This window comes from Glycine soja, chromosome 12 (assembly GCF_004193775.1).
Source record: "Glycine soja cultivar W05 chromosome 12, ASM419377v2, whole genome shotgun sequence".
NCBI classification, from domain to species: domain Eukaryota; kingdom Viridiplantae; phylum Streptophyta; class Magnoliopsida; order Fabales; family Fabaceae; genus Glycine; species Glycine soja.
Genome location: NC_041013.1, coordinates 39624960 through 39651066, shown reverse-complemented (window position 1 = coordinate 39651066; position 26107 = coordinate 39624960). Strand labels below are relative to the sequence as shown.

Genomic DNA, 26107 nt, shown 5'->3' with positions numbered 1-26107 from the left:
AAATGACAAAGGTTCAACGTCGGCAAAGGACAACATCGATGATGGTGGGAAGAACACTATTGACGACAAAGAGTGATGAATGAGGATCTTTAAGATTTATGAAAGAATGAGACAATCAGACGCGAAGCTGTCCTTTTCCTTTTTTGTTTTTTAGTCATTAATATTAAAATGATGTCGTTGTGAGTATTCTTCAATCTCATCAAGTCAACTGGTTGCATCGAATTGATTGCATGATCAACCCGATGTCTAGCTTGATCTAACTAGACCACTAGTTCGTGGACGAATCAATTGTGTTGGTCTAGACTTTAAACTATACTTCCAATATGTAGATAGAATATATATAAGTACTACCATGTAGGTACGTATAAGGATAGTGCACAACACAATGCCGTCTAAGTACACATAACAACAATGCAAAACACTCCACCTTTTGACACATTAGAGATGATGGTTGTAAAAAATAATTAGAGAACACAACATATATATATATATAAATTTGGTACTACCACCATCACACCAAAAACACACATAGTAGAATTTGTTGAGATTCCTTAGAAGGTGTGTTCTCTAATGTCAACAATTCTAATAAATTTACTTATCATCAAAATTCAACACATCATACAGGCAACTATTATCATAGTTTGTTTGGTAGAATTATCCCAACAAACTTAGATTTAATTTGTGTGACATAATAGGCTAGAACAGCATGTCCTTAATCCATAAATTTGGAATGTGCCAAAAAAAAAATTCATCATAAACAAAATTGACTGAGTTAGTATTTCTTTTAAAATTCCAGGTTTAGCACCGGGAACTTGTTTGCTTGCTGATTAGGGGGCTAATTACTTTAGTTGACAGCTTTTACGAGTGAAAAATTGTTTATAATTCCAATTCCAATACCACCCTCTCTTCAATATATTTGAAAAAGGTTATAAATCTTAATTTTCGTCTTTAAGATTCTGGAATTTTCAAGAATAAGCAGATCTGTTTTTGGGCTTTCTGGTAATCTTCTGGCAGGAAGATAAATTTTATTTTTTAATTAATAAAGGGGTTCTTGGTCTTTGATGGTACTACCCTGTTTGAATTATTCACACCAATTAATTTGTTAATTTACAGCGTCGGATTCAAACGGAAGGCGATTTTGTTTTATAACTTTAATTTGGTTATCAAAAGTCAAAACTAGGTTAGTTAGGAATACTGGGTGGTTGGGTATTCATGCAAAATTTCCAGAAACTAGACTAAGTAAAAGATGATTTAGACTAATCAGAGGGAGAGGCAAAGATGTCCATCCCATAAAGTCAGGCATGTATTATTAATACTGGCCAAAGTTACAACTGATAAACATAATTATGAGTTCATTTGTGTGTTTAATCGTACTAATTACCATGCATCTAATAAAGTAAAAAAAAAAATCAGTACTTCTTTGTAAGGTCACTGCCAGAGATCGATCTAATGTCTAGTCTAGTGTAAGTTATGACAGGGTTATTGATTGGATTATGCCTTTCTCCAAGCTGTGATCAGATGAAAGAATGGCCTTGCTATTTGGTATTTATTGAAAGTGTTTTTTTTTTTTTTTATGAAATTATTGTATGTGTATTAAATTGGAGACCAAAGCACAAGTTTGCTTGGTGTATGCGCGTGGATGGTAAGGACTCGTGTGATTAATTCTTATTGGTTTGATTTTTAGGTGTACCTTTTGTGGCTTGCGACTTAAAGGCTCAGGCCTTTAATTCAATTAAAGTTTTTTAACCTTTGAAAAGTCTGTGTGTTTCATAGATTAAATTTCTCTTTCCTCATCATAATTATGGTCCAACCAATAAATTATCAAAAAGTATATTTTTCGTTATGTGTATATTATCAAATTTTATCATTTCAAGAGCTTATAGTTTTAAAGAAAAGAAGTTAATCACGGTAAAATAATTTTATATTATTAAATTAAAAATAATAATTTAACTAATTGTTGATATTATTATCATAAAAATTATTAAACTTTTGATTAAATTTTGGTGTAAAAGTTATTTACACTTTTCTCTCTTACAAACAGGTGAATAGGTGATTTTATTTCCATTAACGATGTTAACTAAAATGAAATTGGTCATGACCAGATTAGGATATTTTGAATTGACCTAATATTTTAAGATTAAATTAATTAATTCAAAATAATTATAATTTCATTATCTTAAAAGTATAATCTGAGAGCCAAATAAACCATGATTCAACCACGTAGTAGATGATGATTTCACAAGTTGATGAGTTGACCCATAGGAGAGTGACGCGTAAGGTGAGAGACTTGTCCAAGAGAAAGTGGAGGACCAAGACCGACTTGAGCTGTGGTAAGGTTAGCTGACTCTCTGTTTGTTTTACAGCAAAATAAGTTTGCAAAAATATTCATATAATTCTTTTTATAAAACCAAATTTATAGATCATTAAATTTACTTTAAAATTCGTGCATCTCATCATCATGTAGTGAGTGATTTGGTTGGTTGGTTTCTTCCAAAAAGTAAAAAAAAAAAAAAAAAAAAAAAATAAAAGGAATGGGTAACCCCTTTCACTTTGCCTGCACCTATATACACTCACCCCACACCGCACCGTAGAAAACTTGACAAAACTTCTCTCTCACACTCACTTTCTCTCTCTATAACTCTTTCTCACCCGCTAGGGTTTCCTTTTCATCGCATCTTGAGTTTGCAACCTCGTCTTGTGATTTCCATGGAGGTAACACCGTTTCGATTACTCCGCTGCTTGCTCTCAATTTCCCCCCTCTTTTATTCCGCGCTTTGTCGTTTTTGTTTAGGGATTCTGCTTGTTTCTTCCGAGATTCTTAATTTGATCTGATTCCTCGCGAGTTATTGTTTGATTTTTTATGTTTGCTGTGTTCCGATCCTTTTTTTTTCTGTGAGTTGATTCGATTGTTTTGTTTTTTTTGGAGCGGCTTTTTTTGTTTTGTGTCGATTTCAGTGTGGTGTTGTTTTTGTAGGGTGCTGGGATGGAAGAGAATAATATTATTAATGATGATGATAATAATAACAAGTCTGAGGCGCATTTGACTTCTGCCGCTGCTTTTGTGGAGGGTGGAATTCAGGACGCTTGTGATGATGCTTGCAGTATATGCCTTGAAGCTTTCTGTGATAGTGATCCTTCCACGGTATGTTAATTTAGATGTTGTTTTAGTGATGACTGTGTGAAGTCAACTCTGTTGATGATCTAGCTACTCTTATATCCCTGTTGTTGCAGGTGACGAGCTGCAAGCATGAGTTTCATCTTCAGTGCATTCTCGAATGGTATTACTATTTGGCTTTTCATTAATTGATTCTTTTGGGTTAATCATGGGGATTAATTTTGACGGGACTGTACTGTGTCGGTAATGATGCGTGCTTTGCTTACTTATTATTATTGCTGTGTACTGCTACTACTGTTATAGCTGCTGCAATGTTTCTTGGTCACTGATGTGGTTTTCTCAAGTAACCAGTTTGTGTGGCTGTATGTTTTTCCTGATATGCTTGAAGAAAGGGCTCCTTGATAAAGTTTGTTTTTGTAATGATTTTGAAGGAAATCACAAATCTGGTGCCCAATTTAAAATAAGATGTCTCTATCAGCTGAAAGGGAATGTATCATGAATTTATTTCATGCGATGGAAGTTATTTGTTTGAAGTTGGAAGCATTCACAGTTCTGGAGTCCCACTTTCATTGGCCTTGCTTTTAGTAAATAAATAAGATGAGTATGCAGCCATGAAAGACCTAGTACTTGAGTATGTCATTGCCAATGGTTTTCGAGGCTTAGGTCAGCAACCCATGACATGTTCCCTGAAGTCATTATATTATCATTGTTTGAGACACTATTGATCTATAGTCATACCTAACAAATTTTATAAACCATAAACCAGTAATAACAGGAACTTATTGTTAGCATTCCAGAATCAAAAAGGGAATGTCCAAGTGAAATGTTCCTCTAAATAAAGGGAATGTCTTAGACTGTCTTCTAGTCTGTGTTTGATGAGTTAAAGTTGCACTTATTTTTTAATTGTTGAAATTGATACTCTGATTTTTGAAGTCTGTAGATATGGACATTTATTTGCTAACATGCTCCTGTTGGGGTTCACAAATATGTTATATACATATTTTCATATTGCTTCCTTGTCTTGTGGTTTATTCTTTAATTTCATGAACTTCTTGTCCTAGACAAAAAGCAATGTTGGTATCAAGGGAACAAGCACTGGCTAAATCTGTGCCAGCAGCCACAATCCAATTGTTGTCTGAATCACGTAACAATATTTGGAGGATAGACTTTGTATTCAATTCCAACTTTTATGTTGTAGGTGTCAAAGAAGCTCCCAGTGCCCCATGTGTTGGCAGCCTATCAGTCTCAAAGATCCAACAAGGTTTGTAGTTTTTTCTATGTTCTTTATTCTTGTTTATTTTATTCCTCTGTTCCTGTCATTATTTGTTTTTGAGATTTACTCACATGTTTTTGTTTTGTATTTGCAGCCAAGAATTACTTGAGGCAGTGGAAAGAGAGCGAAACTTTAGGTTCAATCCATCTAGAAATGCCACAATATTTCATCATCCAACACTGGGGGATTTTGAGTTACAACATGTATGTAGTCTACTTATACTAGTTTGGAAACATTTTGTACTGTTATCATGCATGGTGTAATTTGTAAGTTCTCATGCAGTTGCCAGTTGGAGCTAGTGACGCTGATCTTGAAGAGCGTATAATCCAACACTTAGCGGCTGCAGCAGCGATGGGAAGAGCACGCCACATTGCTAGAAGAGAAGGCCAGAGAAACAGGTCATCAGCTCAAGGTCGCCCACATTTTTTGGTTTTTTCAACTAATCCTAATTCACCTCCCATGGCTCCTGCTTCTTCCTCTCCATCTCAGAGGGGGGATGATGAACCAATTCCTACAATTGCTGTTGCCAATCTGTCTCCAACTCCTGCAACTGGAGAAGAATCATCACAGCTGACTTTAGTTCCGCCTATTCAAGCAGAACAGGTGTCTGCTTCAGGATCTGGATCTACTGCTCTTGCTACAGATCATCAGGGATCATCTTACAACAATAGGTAATCTTCATTTTCGTTTTTGAATTTCTGGATCATATTAATGTTTTCAAATTCATAATTGCCTAGTATTCAAGCTTTAGAAGTTCTCAACTGTTACGTCCGAAACATCATACAGGAGATCTCCTAATCAGTCATCTCCAAGTAGCCAAGACAGAGCAGGGCCATCAGAATTACAATCATTTTCAGAATCTCTGAAATCTAAACTGAATGCTGTATCAACAAGGTAGTGGACTATCCTTTGTCACAAGTGGGTGTGGTGCAGTACAATTGAGGAGTTCTCCCATTGTAATTTGAACTTCTATTTTTCTTGTCTTTCAGATACAAGGAGTCAATTTCCAAGAGCACAAGAGGGTGGAAGGAGAGATGGTTCTCTCGGAACAACACTATGTCTGACCTTGGATCTGAAGTTAGGCGAGAAGTTAATGCAGGGATTGCAACTGTGTCACGCATGATGGAACGCCTGGAGACCAGCGACAATAATAGAAGCAATAGCAATTCTGCCCCCAGTAATATAGAGGATGGTTCAGTTCAGGAATATAATGGTCAAACTTTAACACCAGGCAATGAAGGGGACGGTCTTTTGAGAGACAATAACACAAAAGCTTCTTGTGCTGCAGGCTCTAGTTCGAACTAGGCATGTAGAAGGAATTGCTTGAACTCTGAATTTGTTTTGTCCAAAAGGTAAAAAATTTATTATACTGAAATTTTTTATTTAATGTGAAGAACTAAAGATCCTACATGTTTTGATTACAACCTCATCAGAACTATTTCCTTTTATAATGCAATTACTTTTTCACACATTCTTCGTAGATATTACTTGCATTTTCTTGTTGTCTTTCTCTATTGTAATCTTCGTTTGTATGCTCGTAAGATTTTGCATCGGAACTAAATATTTGTATGCTTGTGCTCGTAAGATTTTGCTGTTGAATGAAATAGCTATTTATTAATGTTTCAGCTGGAAGCTTGATATGGATTTTTTTGCCTTAATAAAGAAGCATGGCAGATATTTTGCTAATCCATTGTGTTTTGAAGTTGAAATCTTCTCTCTCATTAGTTCTTAATATACCATAACATTGCTTGCGTGTGCTGGTTGTTTACCCGATTGAGTGTTGTTAAGAATATTGTGCTGATTGATGTTTCTATGGTATCAGGTAGAAATAGAATTGCCCATTGGGGATGTGAAATTCCATGGATGTGATGCATTGCCTATTGGCTGGCGCAGACCAGGCAAGTGATAATCCATTGGCCTGCAGAAGAAGACCAACAATTGTGATATTGGAAATAAAAAAACTTAAAAAAGGCAGCAGTGGTCTCTTTCGTTTGAAACTTAGGAACCTATATATGATTGTATATTCACATTGTAAACTTATTTATAGATATTCCTCAGATAATCTTTACATGAATTGCTGTGTTTCCTTCTTCTACTTCTAGAGATAAATCACTCTTTTTGGATCTGTTTGGGTATTTTTAAGAAAAGAAAATAAGAATAAAAAAATAAAATGAGCTTACGTGTTGTTCATTAACTAATTATAAATGTTTTCATATTTTAGATAAGTTATGAGAGAGCTTGAACAAATTAGTCTATGATTTTAGCTCATGGAAAGATTTATCTCATTATTTTATTCTTTTAGATTTTATTTATTGTTACTAATGAGATTTGCAAATTAATATCCATGCCCATATGTCAATTATTAGTGTCCTCATGCTTCTAATATACTGCCTCCTAAATCCTAACATATTATTCTGGGTCTTTTATAGAAGAAGTAATCTTCATTCCTCGCCTCTCTGAGGGTCAACCCTCCCTAATTCATATAAGACTTAAATATGTTTTTAATAATTTTTATTTTTTAATATTAATTTTTGTAAGTTATTTTGTTCATTTTTAGTATATATAAGTTTGGGTCTTTTCAATTTTAATTCCTATAAGTTATTTTGTTCAATTTTATTCTAAGTTTGTATTTTATCAATTTTAGTTCCTATATGTGCAAATTTAAAGGGACTAATATTAAAAAAGTGTAAACTTGCATAGATTAAAAATGAATAAAATAATTTATAGAATCAAAATTAAAAAAAAATACAATTTCAGGAACACTAAAAATAAATAAAATATTTTTCAAGGACCGAAATTAAAAAAATATAAGCTTATAGAAACAAAAAATATATCTAAGTCATCTTATAATTGAATTTTCTTTCATGCTTGATGTAAAAACTTGATATAATACATAATGAAATTTTTTATCAAAATTATTACATGATTTTTCTCTTAACTTATAAGATAACATTAAATTATATATCTCAATATTTTAAAAAGTTTTTCTCTTCTAACTTTTCTAAAAAATGGATTAGAAGTTCATTTTAACTTTTATAAAAAAATTAATTAACTATTTTTTTCTTATGATTATTTATTAAAAAAGCTTAAATATGTTTTTGTTTCTATGTGTTAGCCCTTTTTCATTTCTTTTTATCTATTTTTCTAATTTTTGTCCCTGTAAGTCTAAATTGACATTTTTAATTTTAGTTTCTGTGAGTTTTTTTTTATTTTTAGTTCTTGTAAATTTATATTTTTTCAATTTTAATTCCTATAAGATTTTAATTTTTTTTCATTTACCATCTCCATAAATTTGTGTTTATAGGAAGTAAAATTAAGAAAATACAAACTTACAAAAATTAAAAATAACATAGTATCCAACAGGGACAAAAATTAAAAAATATAAATTTACAGAAAGTAAATTTAAAAAATAAACTAACAAAGAATTAAAAATAAAAAACATTAACTTACATAAAAAAATATATATTTAAGTCTAACAAAAATAATATAATCTGACTTATGATACAACAAGATTCACATTGGGTTATAATAAGCACAAAGTCATAGTTGATAAATCACTAAATCTTATGAGGCCGGTATTGATATCTGCATAATTTTTCGACATAATCAGTTTTGTATCAAATCATAATTTCTAAATTACCTAGCAATATCGTAGACATATGCTTCGTTACAAATACGTTTATAAAGTCATTTTCTTCATAATGTCATTAGTATCAACATCATTACATCAGGATTCAAGACCAATTTGGGGCATGCAATGAATAATTCTAGGAAGGCAGAAAAAAAAAAGGAACATTAACTATTGACAAAATACTATTTAGAGAAAAAAAAATTAGGAAATAATTTTTTTCCGTGAGTTTTATTAACCTAAACATCTCAATTTTTAGATGCTTTCGCATATAATCTTTCCCAAAATTGACTTAGGTAAATTAATTTTAATTTATGTAACAATTTCAATTCAATTTAACTCTTTATTTTCTTCTTTAATAAGTATTTATTGAAAATTTTATCTACACTGACCTGCAATCTAAAATAATTAGTTGTTGATAATTGACTAAATCTTAAGGGGTAAAAAATATGATACTTGTTTTATGTATAAGTTTTCCTATCATATTTTCTAAACAACCAAGTCAATCCAAAATCTGATAAACATATGTTATTGAAGTCATATTTTTGTTAAGAATACGTTCATAAAGTCATTTTCTTGGTAATTAAAGTCATATTTTCGTTAGAAATACGTCCATAAAGTCATTTTCTTGATAATTAAAGTCATTAGTATTCATGAAGACCAATTTGATATATGCAAAGAATAACTTAGGAAGGAAAAAGGGGAAAAAATAATTAAGTTTGACCATACTGTATAAATGTTATTGAAAGTACTGTTTAGATTTAAATTTTGAATATTAATAATATAATTTTCAGGTTTTATTTTTTTACTAGAAGCAAGAAAGATATTCCCATCTGGAAGTTATGAAACTAACTCCGGTAACATAGAGATCATGGAAGTAAATTTTATCTCTTTTATTTATTTTTCTTTACCCATAAAGAAATAATTGAATCTCTATTAACATATTTAAGAAATACAACCATTCATTAATTATGTTTAATCTTATTGATTCTATTATGATAACCAACTATATCACGCAGATGGTTTAATGATATGTTGTTGGATAATTAATTAAGTTTGATGGTTATATACACTAAAAAAATCATTTTTTAATGATGTGTTAATAATCATTACATGATAATATAAAACATTATGTAAGAGTGATGCATCAAAATTAAAATAAATATTCAATATTTTAAAAATATAAAAAAATTTAACAATTTTATTTAATAAATTAAAATTAATAAAAATATTTTAATGTATAGGATAATTTTCAATTAATCTTTTGAAAATAAATTTAAATAATCTAGATTTAGAGCCACCGACGTTTTGGATGCAATGTCAGAATTCAGATAGTGTAGTGTTAATGCACGCACGCGCCAGGGGTACACAACAAAAGGATGGTGGAAACAAGAGTGACGTATTTCAAAATGTTTTATTTATTTATTTATTCATATAAAAATGTTTTATTATTATTATCTTTAAATAAATTGATAAATCGAAATTTAAAAATATGATTTTGTTAGTAAAATCCACTGCTCCCTCGATAAAACTTTTTTTCAAAAAAGAAAAAAGAAAATAGGGCATATTCATGGTACGTAATTGTAGCCACCGCTATTGAATTAAGCTTATAGACTAAACTCAGTAAGCCATACCATAATTCGTAGTTGTGTTTAGCACACCGGCTATCATTAATTTTTTTTCCTAGCCATTTTTTTAGGTAGTTTAGCTTACTCAAGGATTTTTACTTTTACTTGAATGATGAATCATTTTTTGTCTTTACACAATGATTTTTGAATGATTTTTTTTACATAGTTATTGAATATATCATTTCAACATTTATCATTTATATTCGTATAGTTTAATTGGGCATCATTAAATTTATATATACATCAAAGTTATTTCTCTTACAAATATCAAGTACTTTATGTATAATACTTTTAAAAAAATTCATTCTTTATTTAAATTTTCTAATCAAATGATAGTAGAACATTTTTTTAATAAATAGTAGAAGCTTTCTCATTAAAGGAAAAGATAATAAAAAAATGAAAATATAAAATGAAGAAATAGCAAGTGCCCGCCGGCGAGGGACATCTGGACAAGAGGCCCTAGTAAGTCCTAACTAGGCCATGGCCATATGTTTATTTCACTTCAAGAAAAAGAAAAAGAGGTTCGGATCCATCACTTTCCTTTCACATTTCTCTACCCAATCTATGCAACTTTTCTTCTCAAATCTCATACTATTCATTTGATTTCTCCATCCTATGTATTATTTTTCACGTTTTCTCCAACAGATGTAGATTTTGGTTGTTATAATGGATGTATTAATATCAGTTCACGTTGGGACACGAGAGTAATTTTAAAACACTGGAAAAATTTCGATCAAAGGTTAAGAAAAATACTATAAATCACATAACTAAAGTATCTAGTAACAAATTGATTTTTGAAGATTATCAATTTTTTGTAGTAGAGGTTATTAGCAAGATTAAGTTTCTTTTGTATAGATAAGCGCACCTGTTGCATTTGTTTTAGCATCTTAATATAGACCTTCTTGTATTATGGAGACTTTTGATTTTCTCTGCGGATACTTCATTGTATCATTTTGGGTTTAATATAATTTAAATTTTTTCAAAAAAATAAGAAGTAAATATTCTATTTATTCCAAAATCCTTAGGTATTACATAAGCAAGTTTTTGTCATTTAAATATTATTTTTAGCTTACTCTAATAAGTGTACTTAATAGTAGTAACGAAACTATGAAGCCTCTTAATTGAGAATTGTCATTTATGCATAAAGGTGAGATGATGTGAGGAATAAAATGTTTAACAAAGTGGTATTTATTCGGGGAAAATAAGCATATATGAATTTGACAATGATAGGGAAAGAGAACCGAATGCCAAGTGGGCACCACCAACATTAACTAGAGTGCAGTATTTTCTTCTTCGTTAACTTGGGTGCAAGAATGAATGGTATGTCCCTGCAAATATTTCGCAGCTTCTCTCAAAAGATCAAAGATGAAAGGTTTAATAGCATGCTACCATTGTTGTTGGGGTGGTGGCTAGGCTAGTTAATTAAATTCCGGATACAAATTAAACATTGGTTAAGAAATTAAAAAAAATATAACCAATAATATTATGTATCTCAATAAAAACTTCTCTTTTTTTAATCTTTTAACCAATAACTAAAAATACCGATATAGATAATAGCTAATACATTCACCACCTCACATGAACATGTCTTGTATATGTGTCAGAGTGTTGTGTAAATATTAAAATTAGATATACGAGAATAACACACGTGTAATCTTTTTAACACGTATTACGAGAATTATTGTCGCTCCATACTACTGAGTCAAAAATGAAAACCTCTCTCAATCACACAAAAACCACGAGATTAAAAAACTAAATCAGAACCAACACACACGTTAAACAAAAATTGCGTACTGTATTTATAATTATACTAGTTATTTACCGACCAAGCCAAACCCCACATGAACAATACACGGTACCGTTTCTGCTTCTGCGCTGTAAGATACTTACTACCAGGTAGCATAGCAGTGACAAAGTGAAGTGTTGTGTTGGTTGGTTCACTTTCCCACCGCATTCTTGCCATGGATCGCCGCATCTACGGCGTCTCCGGCCACCGCATCTTCCTCTCCCTTCTCTTCCTTGTCTCTGTTTTCCCACAAGCGTTAACGCTGTCGCCGTCACCGACGGCTCAGATTAACTCAAACTCAATCCTCGTCGCTCTTCTGGACTCGCATTACACGGAACTCGCGGAGCTTGTCGAAAAAGCCATGTTGTTACAGAAACTAGAAGACACTGTCGCCACTCACAACATAACAATCTTCGCTCCGACCAACGAAGCCTTAGACCGCAACCTCGACCCCGATTTCAAGCGCTTTCTTCTCGAACCCGCCAATCTTCACTCCCTCCAGACGCTCCTCCTCTCTCACATCACCCCCGCGCAAATAGGATCCAAAACCCTAACCCGCCACGTCACCTCTCTTTCCGACCACAACCTCAAGCTCTCCGAAAATCTCACCACCGTCGACCAAGCCAAGGTTACCCACCCGGATGTGGTGACCCGACCCGACGGCGTCATCCACGGCATCGACCGCCTCCTCCTCCCCCGCTCCGTCGAGGACGACTTCAACCGCCGCCGCAGCCTCCGCTCCATCACCGCCGTCAAACCCGAACCCTCGCCGGAAATCGACCCGAGAACCCACCGTCTAAAGAAACGTCCCCCGCCGGTGAAACCCGGTTCCTCCCCGGAACTTCCGATTTACGACGCGATGGCTCCGGGACCCGCCCTGGCCCCGGCGCCGGCGCCGGGGCCAGGCGGCTCGCACCACCACTTCAACGGAGAAAGACAAGTCGAGGACTTCATCCACACGCTCCTCCACTACGGCGGGTACAACGAGATGGCGGACATTCTCGTAAACCTAACGTCGTTGGCCGTTGAAATGGGTCGTTTAGTTTCGGAGGGTTACGTGCTCACCGTTTTGGCCCCAAACGACGAAGCGATGGCGAAGTTGACAACGGAGCAATTAAGCGAACCGGGGGCGCCGGAGCAGATAATGTACTATCACATAATACCGGAGTACCAGACCGAAGAGAGCATGTACAATGCGGTTAGAAGGTTCGGGAAGGTTCGCTACGATACCCTACGGTTGCCGCATAAGGTGGTGGCGCAAGAAGCTGATGGGTCCGTTAAATTCGGGCACGGGGACGGGTCGGCTTATTTGTTCGACCCGGATATTTACACCGATGGACGGATCTCGGTTCAGGGGATTGATGGGGTTTTGTTTCCGACGGTGGAGGTGGAGGGGGCGGAGCGGGTTAGACCGGTTACCCGGACCGGTCAGAACGGTGCGAAAGTTGTTGTCAAGCACAGGAGAGGTACGCTTTTGCTGTTGCGTTTTTTTTTTTTTTTTAATTTGGTACACCGTAATTAGGGGCTTATGATATCCCCACAAGCTTTTGTGTTTATGACCGACTATGAGAATAATCCTCCATCAAGACTTAGTTACACTTAAAATTTCTTACTGATCCCTCGCCCAAGGCAGTATTGCCAATTAAATTACATCCATTGGATGGTTTACTGTTACGTTTGTTGTTTTGTTTTGGGTTATCTTTGGATTAGGAAAAGGGGAAAGAGGTGATAGTGATGTGTTTGGTTGGCTGGATTTTATTATTTCGTTTTTTTGTTTGTTTTAGCAGGGCTTTTTATTATTGTGTTGCTGGTTTTGGTTAACTCTGTTGATTGGTTTATAATGTTTATTTATTATTATTTTTTTTTTGCTATTGAATTTGTACAAGCCTGTGAAGTTATGACTTAGGATTAGTTTTGGGTGGCCTTGTGGGTTCTAAGTGAGAGTGGAAGAGTTGAATTCTGTTCAATAAGAGGTTAGTTTCTTTTGGGTCAGAAAAGAAAATGAAGTTGGTCCGTCTATGGCATCTTCAATTGAGAGTAGTTTGGTTTCACGTTTGATCATTTAGAATCATGTTATGAGTTTAGGTACATGTTTGATTTCATTTGGAGGAATTGATTTTAAGTTGAAACAATTTTAACCTTTACCGTTTTTAGGTTACATAATTTTTTTTACTGCTAACTTGCTTTTAGAATAAAACCATTTATACATAAATCACATTATATTTTATAGCAATTTTGCAAAATAAACTTCATTCAAAATTAATCTTGCAAATACTCATCCAATCACGCTAAGTTGTTGATTTGATGAATGAGGGATTAAGGATTCCTATTAGACAAATGCAGGGATTTTGAATTGGGACTGCTTCACGTTATGATGGAAGAACTGTGTTATTTGCTTGTTATTACAATCAATACTGTGCCAAACTTTTTGGTTTTGCCTTTTATCTATCATTAGAAATTTACATGTGTGGTGAAGTTTCTGAAAGGTGAAACAGAAGTTTTTGAAAAGAAATTAAGGGTTCTCTGTTGTCTTGACTTTAAACAAGAAAAAGGGTTGAGAAACCCAGTGGCGGGGTTAGTGAATGGTATTAGAGTTTTATGAATTGCCTTTGTATGTGACCTTTTTAGAGTAGTAGAGCAAAACGTAGCTGATGCTGATAAATGTTAAGGCCTACCAAATGGTAAACGTGGAGTGTAGATAAAATTAGCTTGCCTAGCTTTTAAATCTTTCCAGTCAAGTCAATGTCCGTGTGCTATGACAATGTATTTATTCGTATCTTTCCTCTTAAGCAAAATGCTTGAGAGTTCAACCTACAGTCTTATAAAATACCAAAATGTACATTCTGTAGTCAAATGATTCTTTGTTTTTTTGTTTTTTTTGGTAATTTATACATCTCTTTTCACATGCTAATCTAAATAAAGCAGTTGTTTGTCTAAGGCTTGGTTATATTTTTTTAGGTCATACTTTGTAACTGATTACATGAAATGTCACTTGTAGGAAAATTACTGGAAACAGCATGCTGGATGCTTGGAACTTTTGGACAGCATTCTAGATTCGCCTCTTGTCAATGAAGAAGCCCACGTTTTTGTTGCTAGCAAGATTTCTCAAAGCAATGAAGTGAGATTACAACTTGTTATTTCATTTACTAGACAACCATCTGTTAATCGGATCTCGTTAGGTGGAATAATGACAACATTAATTAATTTTTCTTCGACAACTTATCTGTATATCTTTCTTATTATTTGCTAATAGCAATTATGCTGACTTTTTAGGTTAACTTCCAAATGTCTATTTACACATTGCTTGCACATGCTTTGATGCAGATCCAATGGAAATCTCTTCGATGTAAAAAGTCTAAAGTGAAGGCCATCTTTGCTTGAATGGGATGTAGCCAGCTGCTATGGGTGTGATTTTCCCACATTTTTGTTTTGCGCTTTTTTTGTCCATTATTTTGTTTTGTGCATTTGGGTCCAAAGCTTCTAGTCTACTTGTCATACCATATAGTGCATATATGTACTTAGATTCAGTTACCTACTGCTACTACTCCAATTTCATAGGTGGTTGTGTTGCTGGGATTGGAAGGTTTTCTGTAACCAAACGGGGAATCTTTCTGTTAGACATGTGCCCATTCAATAAATAATTTTACGGAAGAAATGGAAATACAATAATAAAATGATTCTTTACTGTAATATGGCATCCCTTGGTTGGCAACTAATATTTCTCTGTTCTCCCTTTATTTCTTCTCTATTTGTAAGAGAGACCACGATATATCAGTGCTGTAAGTACTAAGTAGCACTTGCAAGGCACTTGTTCTAATCCTTTTAATTCTCATACATAATCAAATATATTGGAGTTATTCCGTCGTATTAAAAAACAGCCATCCAAGACCAAGACAAAAGAGAAATTAAATTTACTTCCAGAGAAGCTGAGCAAACATAGCTTAAATGCTGCTCTATTTTTATAGATCTATTTCTTATAGTGACATTGTAATAAAATGAGGAGAAAAGTTGGAAATAAAATAATGTGATTTCTTCAACTGGGAATTCAAGGTAAACTATTGCTCATCCTGAGTGACTTATGTGGGAAGAATCTAATGTTTTTGGGATCATGTCAAGTTGTGAACTGCCATAAAAGGCATAAGAACACTTCCCACCCAAAGTTTACCGTCTTTCTCCTCCACTGCACTCACAGCTCTCACAACTTTCCCCTCACTGTCCTCCAATATCCGCAGAAGTTTACCTTCAGGGCTATACTTGACAGCTACTGCATGGAACCTGCCTCCAATATGAAACATGTATTGAATTCTTGTTGGAATAGGTAGCTTGAGTATGACTTTTCTCATTTTTGGGTATAGACTATTCAGGTAACTGTACATATACCTTCTATACAATGGATAGCCACCCAAAACTCACCATTTCCATTAACTCACGTTGTCAGGAAAACAGGGAGGATTGCTAAGATCTCTGAAGTTCCAGCTTTATCTCCTTTTAGCCAGTACTTACGTAACCTATGAAATATATTGTCACGATGGAAGTTTTTTGAATTGAGGAGTGCTAAAAACATATTCTCTAATATATTCCTTTAAACACATTCTTTTTAATATGTTAAAATTTATTAAAAATTATAAAATTAGGAGAAAAATATTGAATATGATATAAGACTCACAAAATTGTCATTTTTAATAAATTTTAACCAATGAGAAAGTGTGTTAAAAGAGGAGTGTCAGGATAGCGTGTTCTTACCATTTCAATTCTGGAACGAGCTTCAGAAAAGGATTTATAGCCCAGGTAGAGATCTACTGGAATTTTTTAATTGGTATCTGCTAAAAATAACTATAAACTAAATAACCAAATTAGTATCTTTTGCACCACATTTAGAGAAAATAGAAAGGGGTTATGAAATTATGCGAAATATTAGACTCACCTTCCAATCATCCCTTTAGAAAAGACAAAGAAGGAACCATCCTTGCTTAAGGAGATGCCGTTTGGAAATTGAACGTTCCTCATGAGAACAGTGGTTTCTTAGTGGCAGTTTGTATTTCAAAACCCTGCCACTAGCCTCACCAGATAGTACCAGCTGAATGAAATTGCTGCATGCAGAATTATGTCAGAATCGACAAAGCAAGCCAGTGTAAACAATATAACATCACTGTTTAAGAATTCCAAATTCAAGCTAAAGATCTTTGAGACAATTTTTTCATATATCAAAAACCTTTGTGACTGCATTATATTGGGGTTCCCAATAGGCTTAATTCCCGTCAATGGAGATTGCCATGCAAACAAATTAAGTGTAAAATCCAGTTGTTGTAGTCATTACATTAGAACTACACCGCAAGAAGTCATTACTCAATGACAAACATTAAAGAAATAAGAGTTAAATTTGAAGTTGTCACCAAAGTTTATTAAATTGGAAAAATCTTAAGAAAATCCTGTATATGCAATTTAGATACGATCTTAAGGTTATGTTATGGTGTTCCCCTGCATACATTTCCCTCTATTGTCCACAAATTGTGGAATGTTTTTTTATGTCTTATTCTTCTTCAGTATCAGATAAGTGTCAAGAAAGTGACATTTATTTCAATTATTAATCCTACTTATCGGTTCCTTCTGCATTGGAACATCTTCCGAAGATGCATATATTGCAATTCCAGCATTATATATATTCACAGTTTCACTCAATAATTCAAGCAGCATAAGGTAAAGAGTTTTGGGAAAAAAACAAAAAAGTACCATATTAGCTGCATCGGTTTTGAAAGAAAAAATCCACATAGACTAACTGTAGTTTTGGATTTATTTCAGCTACCTTCATGGAAGCCTCCAATCAACCAATATTGTCACAAGTATATTAATGCCCGGGTAATAGTGTAGCACTATTCTCACGCAATGTCGTCACAATAATTTTTACAAAAACTAGAGAGATAAAGAAAAGGTTCAATGAAAAAGTATTGTGAAAAATTATGACAGTAATATCATTCTTCATGGATAGTAATACAATTCCTTTCATTCCAAAAGTATATATATTAAGCATGGCAAAATGAGGGTGCTTTAGGCTTTATTTTATTACTTCTCATATAGTCATATAATCAAAATGTGTCGTATTCACATGTAATCAATGATGTAAGCTTACCTCCTCTGAAAGTTTGTGCTGCTATCTGTAAAATAAAGGTTCCCCTCTGTATCAATGTCTACATCAATAGTAAATCTCAGCGGCACCCCTTCAGCCTCAGTTGCAAGAGATGTTGCTAAACCACCCTGAGGCCCCACCTTCATCAACCCAAAATATGCATCTGCAATGTATAAATCACCACTTTTCTTGTCAAATCTGAGTCCCAAAGGCCTTCCACAGATGTGCTCAGTTTTGACATAACTCATTGGAGATGCAGATGCCTTAGGATTATATTGTTCTGACCTGTATTTACAAATAATATGCAGTAAATATTATCATGTGATAATGCAAATGTATATAGCCACAATGAGGTAAAAAGCAACATCACTATCACCAAAATTAGATTTTATCTTCCAATAGTCATAGCCAGAAACTAAATATATTATCAAGATGTCTTGAGCAGTGATAAAAAGTATAAAAGTTACTTAGCACGAAGTTAGTAAGCTAGCACTATTAAAACATTGTCTATATTATTTCTATATTGCTCTCATGAGCTGAGGTAGTAGAATATTGTGCCCACAAGGGGACAAGTCAGTGAATTTGCACTGCAAAGACCGATTTGATTTGATCTCATGAACATGAGCCTAATTCTCCCACTAGCTTATTTTCAATCTTCTAGCACAAGTTAACTTCAAAAGACTTCAAAATTTTCTTTCTCAAGTAAAGTGAGACTTATTAACACTTGAGATGGCTAATATATATATAACATAACATATAACTTTTTAGATTCAGCTTCTCTAAAATGAGCAACTTTCCTTAAAGGGTAAAGTAAGTCTTTAAATCAACAATTAATATTACATGCATATGTATAACAAATCATGAATGTGTTGGAATATTAATTTTTAATTTTCTCATTAAAGATTGAGATTATTTACTTTTACACGTGTTTAGAAGAGTTGAAGCCTAGCTTTTTAGTCTGAGAAGTGAGAATTGTAATATTTAGCAGTTGAGTTGGCAAAGTGAGGAGGAATGAAGAGAAGTGTGACCTATTGGGGGAGGTGTATGCAAAATCAGTCCAAGACTGTCCATTCCAAAACAAAATCCTTCCATCTGCAACACCAGTGTAAGGGTCACGACCAAGAGGATCAAAGGCAATGCTCTCTGGTCCTTGCACTTGGTTCACAAACAAGAGCTCCGATTTCAGCAACGAGTTGTCTTTGTCTCGGTCCGTAGGAACCTCAGACCATGCGGGCATGTCAATTTTGTGCACGTCAAAGGGAGGGAAACCCACAATGGGGCTGGGCTCAAAGGGGTCTAATGCACAGTACAGAGCAAGAAGGAGGAACACAATGGAGAATCCTCGAGGCAGCGTCATATATGGCATGGCAGGGAGACTACAAACGCTTGAAACAAAGATCGAGGAAAAGGGTGTGTGAAGGGTTACGATGTTAAGGCACGAGAACTGTTTTGTGGATTGTATTGTTTCATGTTTGAAAGGTGGTAGGTGAGACAATTATACTTGTGTGTTTGATTCTCCTTTTGAAGCCCGGATACCATGTAAAGGCTATGTTGAGACACCAACGTGGTGTAATATAGTTGGGGAGGTAATCATGTTATTTAAACATGCCATCAGAAGTTTGATTCCAGGTTCGTACGTATGGATATTTGTACTTTAAGGAATTAGTCTTTGTCTCAACTGTGGTATACATTGCGTAACCTTGAAAAAATGAAAAAAAAAATGTTGTTTATTGCAATACCATCAATGTTCATAGGTTCGAGACTAGACAGTCCCTTCACAACCAAAAAGAAAAAAAAAAGCTATGTCGAGACTTCCGGGGGGGGGGACCGGCAACTAAACACGCTGTTAGTTGGCAAAAACTAAGAGAAGTTCAGCAGAAACTATTACATGATCTTAGAGTATGATGATTTCGGTCAATTTTTATGTTAACATAAATGAGTCATATTAACTTTTTCGCAAATTGAAAAATTCAATCATATATCATATGAAAATCGATCATGATCATAGTCATACAATAGTTTGAGACCATGTAATAATTTATTTGAAATTAAGAAGCAGCTTTACATAAAATGGTTTGAGACCATGCATCGGATTGAGATAAACAAAATAGGGATTAGCATAAAATGTCCAATGTTTTAAATCTTATAAGAGCATCTACAGTGCATAATAACTTAAATCAGTTATTTATCTTAAATTTGTAAGTTCTATAATGTTAGAAATTTAAAAATTTTACACAAAAAATTATTCCAATACTAAAGTTATTAGAGCGAGTAATAACTTGAGTCACATTACATTTTGAAATTAAAAAATAGTTCTTTAGTTAGTAAACATAAACTAAGCAACAACTGTTTATTTAAAAAATCCACTTAAACAACACACTATCAAGTCATCTGTTATAATACTAAAACCTTATTAAGCAACGATGCTTAATTTTAAGTAACTCACGAAGTATCCACGTTGGAGATGCTTTAAGTTGCTATAAAATCAAACCCACAAACAATAAAATCTAAAATTAGTATTACCACAATTCTAAATTAATTGTTTGGTCAGTGATCTATTCCTTTAATTTGTGAGAAAGTAAATGAAACTGGTACATAGAATAGTATGGTCTAGCAGCATCTTGAGGTGTTTGGTTAGCAACTGTTACTACTAATAATATCTATTTAAAGTACAATAAAAGATATTAAATTGAAAAGGTAAAGGGGGAACACTTGCCCAAAAAGTCATTTGACTATGTGCATGTTTGTGTAAACGTTTCTATCGCAGTTGCATCATTCCGAGGCACAACATAAAAAAGTGTTATTTAGTAACCCAAACAAAAGAGGTGATTCTTTATGTTTATTGTTGGTTCAAGCCTACAGTTATATTTCAAGGACCAAGTCACCAAGCAGACTAGGGAGTTGCTACGTGCACCCAGCATTATTGCTGGGACACCCAGCAAACAGTGAAGTGGCGAAACTGCCCTTCAGCAATTATTCTTCCGGAAGAAGGTTCTTCCGGAAACTTTCCGGAAATAATTTTTCCGGAAAGTTTCCGGAAGAACCTTCTTCCGGAAGAATAATTTGTGTCTTCCGGAAATACTCACAGACAATTTCCGGAAGAACGTCATCCGGAATGTTTCCGGAAGAAGCTTCTTCCGGAAGAATTCCATTGTCTTCCGGAAGAAGCTTCTTCCGGAAGTTATTTTTTTTTAATGCGTATGTAATGACCATTTTGCCCTTGTGTAAATTTCTTTAAATTAACGTCTTCAGGCTGTGTTTTACTGTGCTTTCTTTGTTTCTTCTTCCGTTTGCTTTCTTTCTTCTTCCGTTTGCTTTCTTTCTTCTTCCGTTTGCTGTTGTTTCGGTGGTGGTCCCTTCAGCAGTCTGTTGGTGGTCCCGTGAAGTGAAGTATTTGAAGATTTGGTGGTCCCGTGTTCCGTATTTGAAGTTTTATTAGTGGCTGTTGTTCCTATTTTGTCGGAGGTACGCGTTTATTTCGTTTTCCGGTTAGCTTTTAGAGAAGAAAAACAGTAAAAAATGTATCCGGAAGAAATTTTAGGCACAGAAGGAGGAAGGTCCGGAATGACCACTTCCGGATGAAGGTCTTCCGGAAGTTACGAAGGACAATTCCGGAAGAAGTGTTTCCGGAAACTACTTCCGGAAGACCTTCTTCCGGAATTGTCCTTCGTAACTTCCGGAAGACCTTCATCCGGAAGTGGTGAAGGCCAATTGCGGAAGAAGTTCTTCCGGAAACTACTTCCGGAAGCACTTCTTCCGGAATTGGGCTTCGTAACTTCCGGATGACCTTCTTCCGGAAGTTAAGAAGCCCAATTCCGGAAGAAGGTCTTCCGGAAGTAGTTTCCGGAAGCACTTCTTCCGGAATTGGCCTTCGTAACTTCCGGAAGACCTTCTTCCGGAATGTTAAATTATTAGTAATTTATTTTAATTTCTGTTTTATAAAATTTTTAATTTCTGTTTTATATATATTTCTGTTAGTTAATAATGAATTATTGGTTTAATTAGGTATAATGATATATATTGTGGATTATAATTTTTTTGTTTTATAATGGTATATATATATATATATTTCTGTTTTATAATTTTTTTTTATTTCTGGTTTATATATGTTGTGGATTATTGATTTAATTAGGTATAATGGTATAATATTAAATGATTTAGGTAACTTAAATGTATAATGGTACAAAAATGTTTTATTAGTTGTTTATTATAGTGATAAGTTTAGTTTAAGTAAATAATGTAGTTATAAATTTAGAATATAGTGATAATTTTAATATAGTCGTGTATGATGCATATGTCCTATTAATATGTTTGTTATTTAAGGTGTAGTAAATTTTTGGATGTGGTTATATGATAATTTGAATGTACTTGTGTATGATGCATATGTCCTTAAGATGGACGAAGATCAATGGAGGTATGACTTTGCGATGTCACAAGAAGTTCATATGGATTATGATTATGATAATCAAGAAGAATGTGGAGTGAATGAACGACATGTCGATTGTTCAAATGCTTTTAATACATCTCAGGTAATCATAGATAATTTGAGTCATTGGTTGAATTGATGGTTTGTACGAAAATTAATGTGTTAGGGTTGCGTTGTAGGTATTCGCTACTCGAGATGATGTTTTGCAATGGGCTCGAACAGTTGCCCATGAAAATGGATTTGTTGCAGTGATTATGAGATCTGACACAGAGACCGGTAGCAGAGGAAGAAGTTCATTTGTGTTAATTGGGTGTGAAAGGAGTGGTACGTACAAGTGTAGAAATAAAGAATTCGTTAGAAAAGACACCGGGAGTAGGAAATGTGGTTGTCCCTTCAGGCTTCGTGGGAAACCAGTGCGTGGAGGGGAAGGTTGGATGGTGAAGTTGATCTGTGGGATTCATAATCATGAATTGGCGAAGTCCTTAGTTGGACATCCATACGCCGGGCGATTGACTAAGGAAGAAAAGAAAATTATTGCTGATATGACAAAGTCGATGGTGAAACCGAAAAACATCTTGCTAACGTTGAAGGAACACAATGCCGACAGTTACACGACGATAAAGCAAATTTACAATGCAAGAAGTGCATATCGTTCTTCAATAAGAGGAGCTGATACCGAAATGCAGCATCTGATGAAGCTTCTCGAACGTGATCAATACATTCATTGGCATAGATTGAAGGATGAAGTTGTGGTGCGTGATCTGTTTTGGTGTCACCCAGATGCAGTAAAGTTATGCAATGCATGTCATCTGGTGTTTTTTATAGACAGTACCTACAAAACAAACAGGTACAGACTCCCACTACTTGACTTTGTTGGAGTGACACCAACGGCGATGACATTCTCTGCTGGGTTTGCATATCTGGAGGCTGAGCGTGTTAATAATATTGTATGGGCTTTGGAACGATTTCGAGGCCTATTTTTAAGACACGATCGCCTCCCTCTTGTTATTGTCACTGACAGAGACCTAGCACTGATGAATGCAGTGAAAACTGTGTTTCCCGAGTCTACTAATTTGTTGTGCAGGTTTCATATCAATAAGAATGTGAAGGCGAAGTGCAAATCTTTAATCGGGGAAAAAAATGCGTGGGACTATGTAATGGATAACTGGGGTACTTTGGTTGATTGTCCGTCCGAATACGAGTTCCATGAGTCACATCAGAAGTTTCAAGTTGCTTGTTCGCCTTGGCCGATGTTCGTTGACTATGTTAACGACACATGGATTATCCCCCACAAGGAAAAATTTATTACAGCATGGACGAATAAGGTCATGCACCTAGGCAACACAACAACAAACAGGTATTAACAACTGATTTTATTTGTTAGTAACGATTAATATTAAATGGTATTTAATTGTTGTATATTTTCATGTTTGTTGTGTATTTTAAATGTAGGGTTGAATCAGCTCATTGGGCTCTCAAAAGAGTACTACAAAATAGCGTTGGAGACCTATGTAGTGTTTGGGATGCCATGAACAACATGATCACGCTGCAACACGTCGAAATTAAAGCATCCTTTGAAACCAGTACGCATGTGGTTGACCATGTATATAAAAAAACCTTATACAAGAGGCTTCTTGGGATGGTTTCGAGGGATGCTTTAAATCAGATTGCTTCTGAGATTGATCGTCTACGTTATCTCGGCAACAATCTCTCTTCTTGTGGTTGTGTGATGAGAAGCACGCACGGGCTTCCTTGTGCATGTGAGCTTTCTAGGTATACTGCTAGCAGCATCCCATTAGAGTCAGTCCATCTTTTTTGGAGGAGACTTTGCTTTTCAGACCAAGGGTTATGTGAGACGGAAGTCACCATCAAGGAAGAAATAGAGGTCATATCTAAAAGGTTTGATGAACTTGATGTGGCTGGCAAAGTAAATCTGAAGAGTAAACTTCGAGAAATCGCATACCCTGATCATAACTCTATGTGCCCTCCTCCATCAAAGGTGAACACTAAAGGTGCACCGAAGAAACCGATGAAAAGAAGTCAAACATCCACAAAGCGTGATCCGTCTTACTGGGAGTATGTTGATGCTTTTCATTCTGTTCAAAGCAGCAACTCTCCAGTGAAACGAAGTGCATCATGTTCTCAACCGCGTCAGCCAACAAGGATCATCCCGATGTTGGATCAATTTGCGTCATTCTTTCAAGGTTTCATTCGTGACGTTGTGGATGTGAAAGCGGACGGTAACTGTGGATATCGGTCCATTGGCGCTTTATTAGGTATGGGGGAAGATTCGTGGCCGTTAGTGCGTAATGAATTGCTTAAAGAACTTGGCAGGTGGTCGCATGAGTACATCAACCTCTTCGGTGGCACAGAGAGATTTGAACAATTAAAGTTGTCCCTACTTGTTGATGGATTTTCAAAGGTATGTTTTTAGGTTAATTTTTTTTAATAACAATGTTTAAATTACTTACATGTGTATGTTTGGTTCATTCAGATTAGTGTGGACAAGTGGATGGATATAACAGACATGGGATATGTGATTGCTTCACGGTATAACGTAATCCTTGTATCGTTGTCTCAGGGCACAGGCACACCCACGCAAAAAAATCCCAAACATGGGTACTTGAACATGGAAAAAAGATTCATTTATGTAATTCTTACAAACAAAACTCATGATTCTAAAAACTTATGTTTTTTATGTAATTCTTACAAACATGGAAAAAGGGTTCATTTATGTAATTCTTACAAACATGGGTACTTGAACATGGAAAAAGGGTTCACTTATGAATTATTAATCATTTTAAAAACTTTTATTTTTTATGTAATTCTTACAAACAAAACTCATGATTCTAAGTTCCCTTTTTTTAAAAATAAATTTAAAACAACCATAAACTTCGCTTAAGGGCCACAAACAATCGGAATAACAAACTATATTATAAAATAATAAACTGTGCAAAACACGTCAACTATATTAAACAAAAACTGTAATAATTACAAATATTCATGTCAACTACAACACAACAAAATAAATACAATGATCAATGGTCCGTGCGGCGTCTCTGACGAGCCCTGACCGTCCCATCAGCACTGGGTCCCCCTCTCGCGATCGTCAGGCAGTCCTGCATAATGTCATATAACTCTGTGCCTGCAGTGACTATCCTAAGGTTGAGCACACGCTCCAACCTCTGTGCAATCGCCTCATATCCCTCGTAATCATCCTGTCAAAGTCAGTAAAAACATTTATTATGAAATTCAAAATAAACAACAACTCATAAAACATTAAACGCGCAAATAATCTTACCACATATGGAGGGGGGTCAAATGCCACTGGAACCTGGGGGCTGGGCGGCTGTATGTAGTCCTCAGGGTCTGCAGCTGGTGCATCCCTCTGCTGGTCAGCTGCCTGGGTCGGTGTCATGAAAGGGTGAGATATGCGGAAAAACCACTCAATGTAATCCGCAGATACCTGCCCAGGCACTAAACAAGGCTGACCCGCAGGTAGTAAGTGATCCGCAAACTCCATCCACCTGTCATCTATCTGATCCTGTGACAGTCGTGCACTAACAGGCGGCGGAGGGATGCTCTGGATGTAACCGAATTGGCGTACCACCCTCTCCGGTCGAACTGCGACGATCATAGGACCCCATCTGAGCTGACCCTAGAACGATGAAATCTCCTGAAACGCCCTAACACCCCGATGCTCCGTGTACGGCAACCAGGACACATCTATGACGGTCAAACCATCACAACGTGCCCTGTAGGGTGCTCCTGTGATGCCCTTCATGTGCGCCTTCGACGTCAACCACCGGGAAGCACGTGGGGACGTCTCCTGGTATGTGTCGTCAGTCACGCACTGATGCACACTAGGGAAGTGCTCATAGATCCAGCACTACACAATAATTGAGGTTAACATAACATAAAAACATGTTTAAATCATAATCGAACCTAACATATTAATAAACACAAAATTTACCTGAAATAGCGTCAAGTACCCCGCAAGCTGTCGGGTGGTGGTCCTACAAGCCTCATCTAACTGGTCGTACATATGAACCAGCGCGGCAACCCCCCAAGCGTAACCACCACTATGAGCGAGGTCCCGGAAAGCGTCAAGGTGGACCACATGCACG

The 26107-nt window shown here is 35.3% G+C and overlaps 2 protein-coding genes and 1 pseudogene across 2 annotated transcripts; 2 read left to right on the top strand and 1 right to left on the bottom strand.

The window, feature by feature from the left end:
- Positions 1 to 2549: 2549 nt before the first annotated feature.
- Positions 2550 to 6511, top strand: LOC114379792 (E3 ubiquitin-protein ligase RHF2A-like). Its single transcript, XM_028338510.1, has 9 exons — positions 2550 to 2712; positions 2975 to 3142; positions 3232 to 3278; positions 4314 to 4376; positions 4483 to 4591; positions 4671 to 5059; positions 5175 to 5282; positions 5378 to 5740; positions 6211 to 6511. The coding sequence occupies exons 1-8, from the start codon at positions 2707 to 2709 to the stop codon at positions 5691 to 5693; spliced, it is 1206 nt and encodes a 401-aa protein (XP_028194311.1). The 5' UTR covers positions 2550 to 2706; the 3' UTR covers positions 5694 to 5740; positions 6211 to 6511.
- Positions 6512 to 11363: 4852 nt separating this feature from the next.
- LOC114380212 (fasciclin-like arabinogalactan protein 15) lies at positions 11364 to 15120 on the top strand. Its single transcript, XM_028339195.1, has 3 exons — positions 11364 to 12896; positions 14429 to 14548; positions 14755 to 15120. The coding sequence occupies exons 1-2, from the start codon at positions 11606 to 11608 to the stop codon at positions 14500 to 14502; spliced, it is 1365 nt and encodes a 454-aa protein (XP_028194996.1). The 5' UTR covers positions 11364 to 11605; the 3' UTR covers positions 14503 to 14548; positions 14755 to 15120.
- Positions 15121 to 15433: 313 nt separating this feature from the next.
- Positions 15434 to 18911, bottom strand: LOC114378446 (annotated as a pseudogene).
- Between the last annotated feature and the right edge of the window lie 7196 nt (positions 18912 to 26107).

Coding starts and splice junctions, on each gene's coding strand:
- LOC114379792 (XM_028338510.1), top strand. Junction 4,377..4,482: donor AGTCTCAAAGATCCAACAAG/GTTTGTAGTTTT, acceptor TTGTATTTGCAG/CCAAGAATTACTTGAGGCAG. Junction 5,283..5,377: donor CTGAATGCTGTATCAACAAG/GTAGTGGACTAT, acceptor CTTGTCTTTCAG/ATACAAGGAGTCAATTTCCA.
- LOC114380212 (XM_028339195.1), top strand. CDS start 11,606: ATGGATCGCCGCATCTACGGCGTCTCCGGCCACCGCATCTTCCTCTCC. Junction 12,897..14,428: donor TGTTGTCAAGCACAGGAGAG/GTACGCTTTTGC, acceptor TGTCACTTGTAG/GAAAATTACTGGAAACAGCA.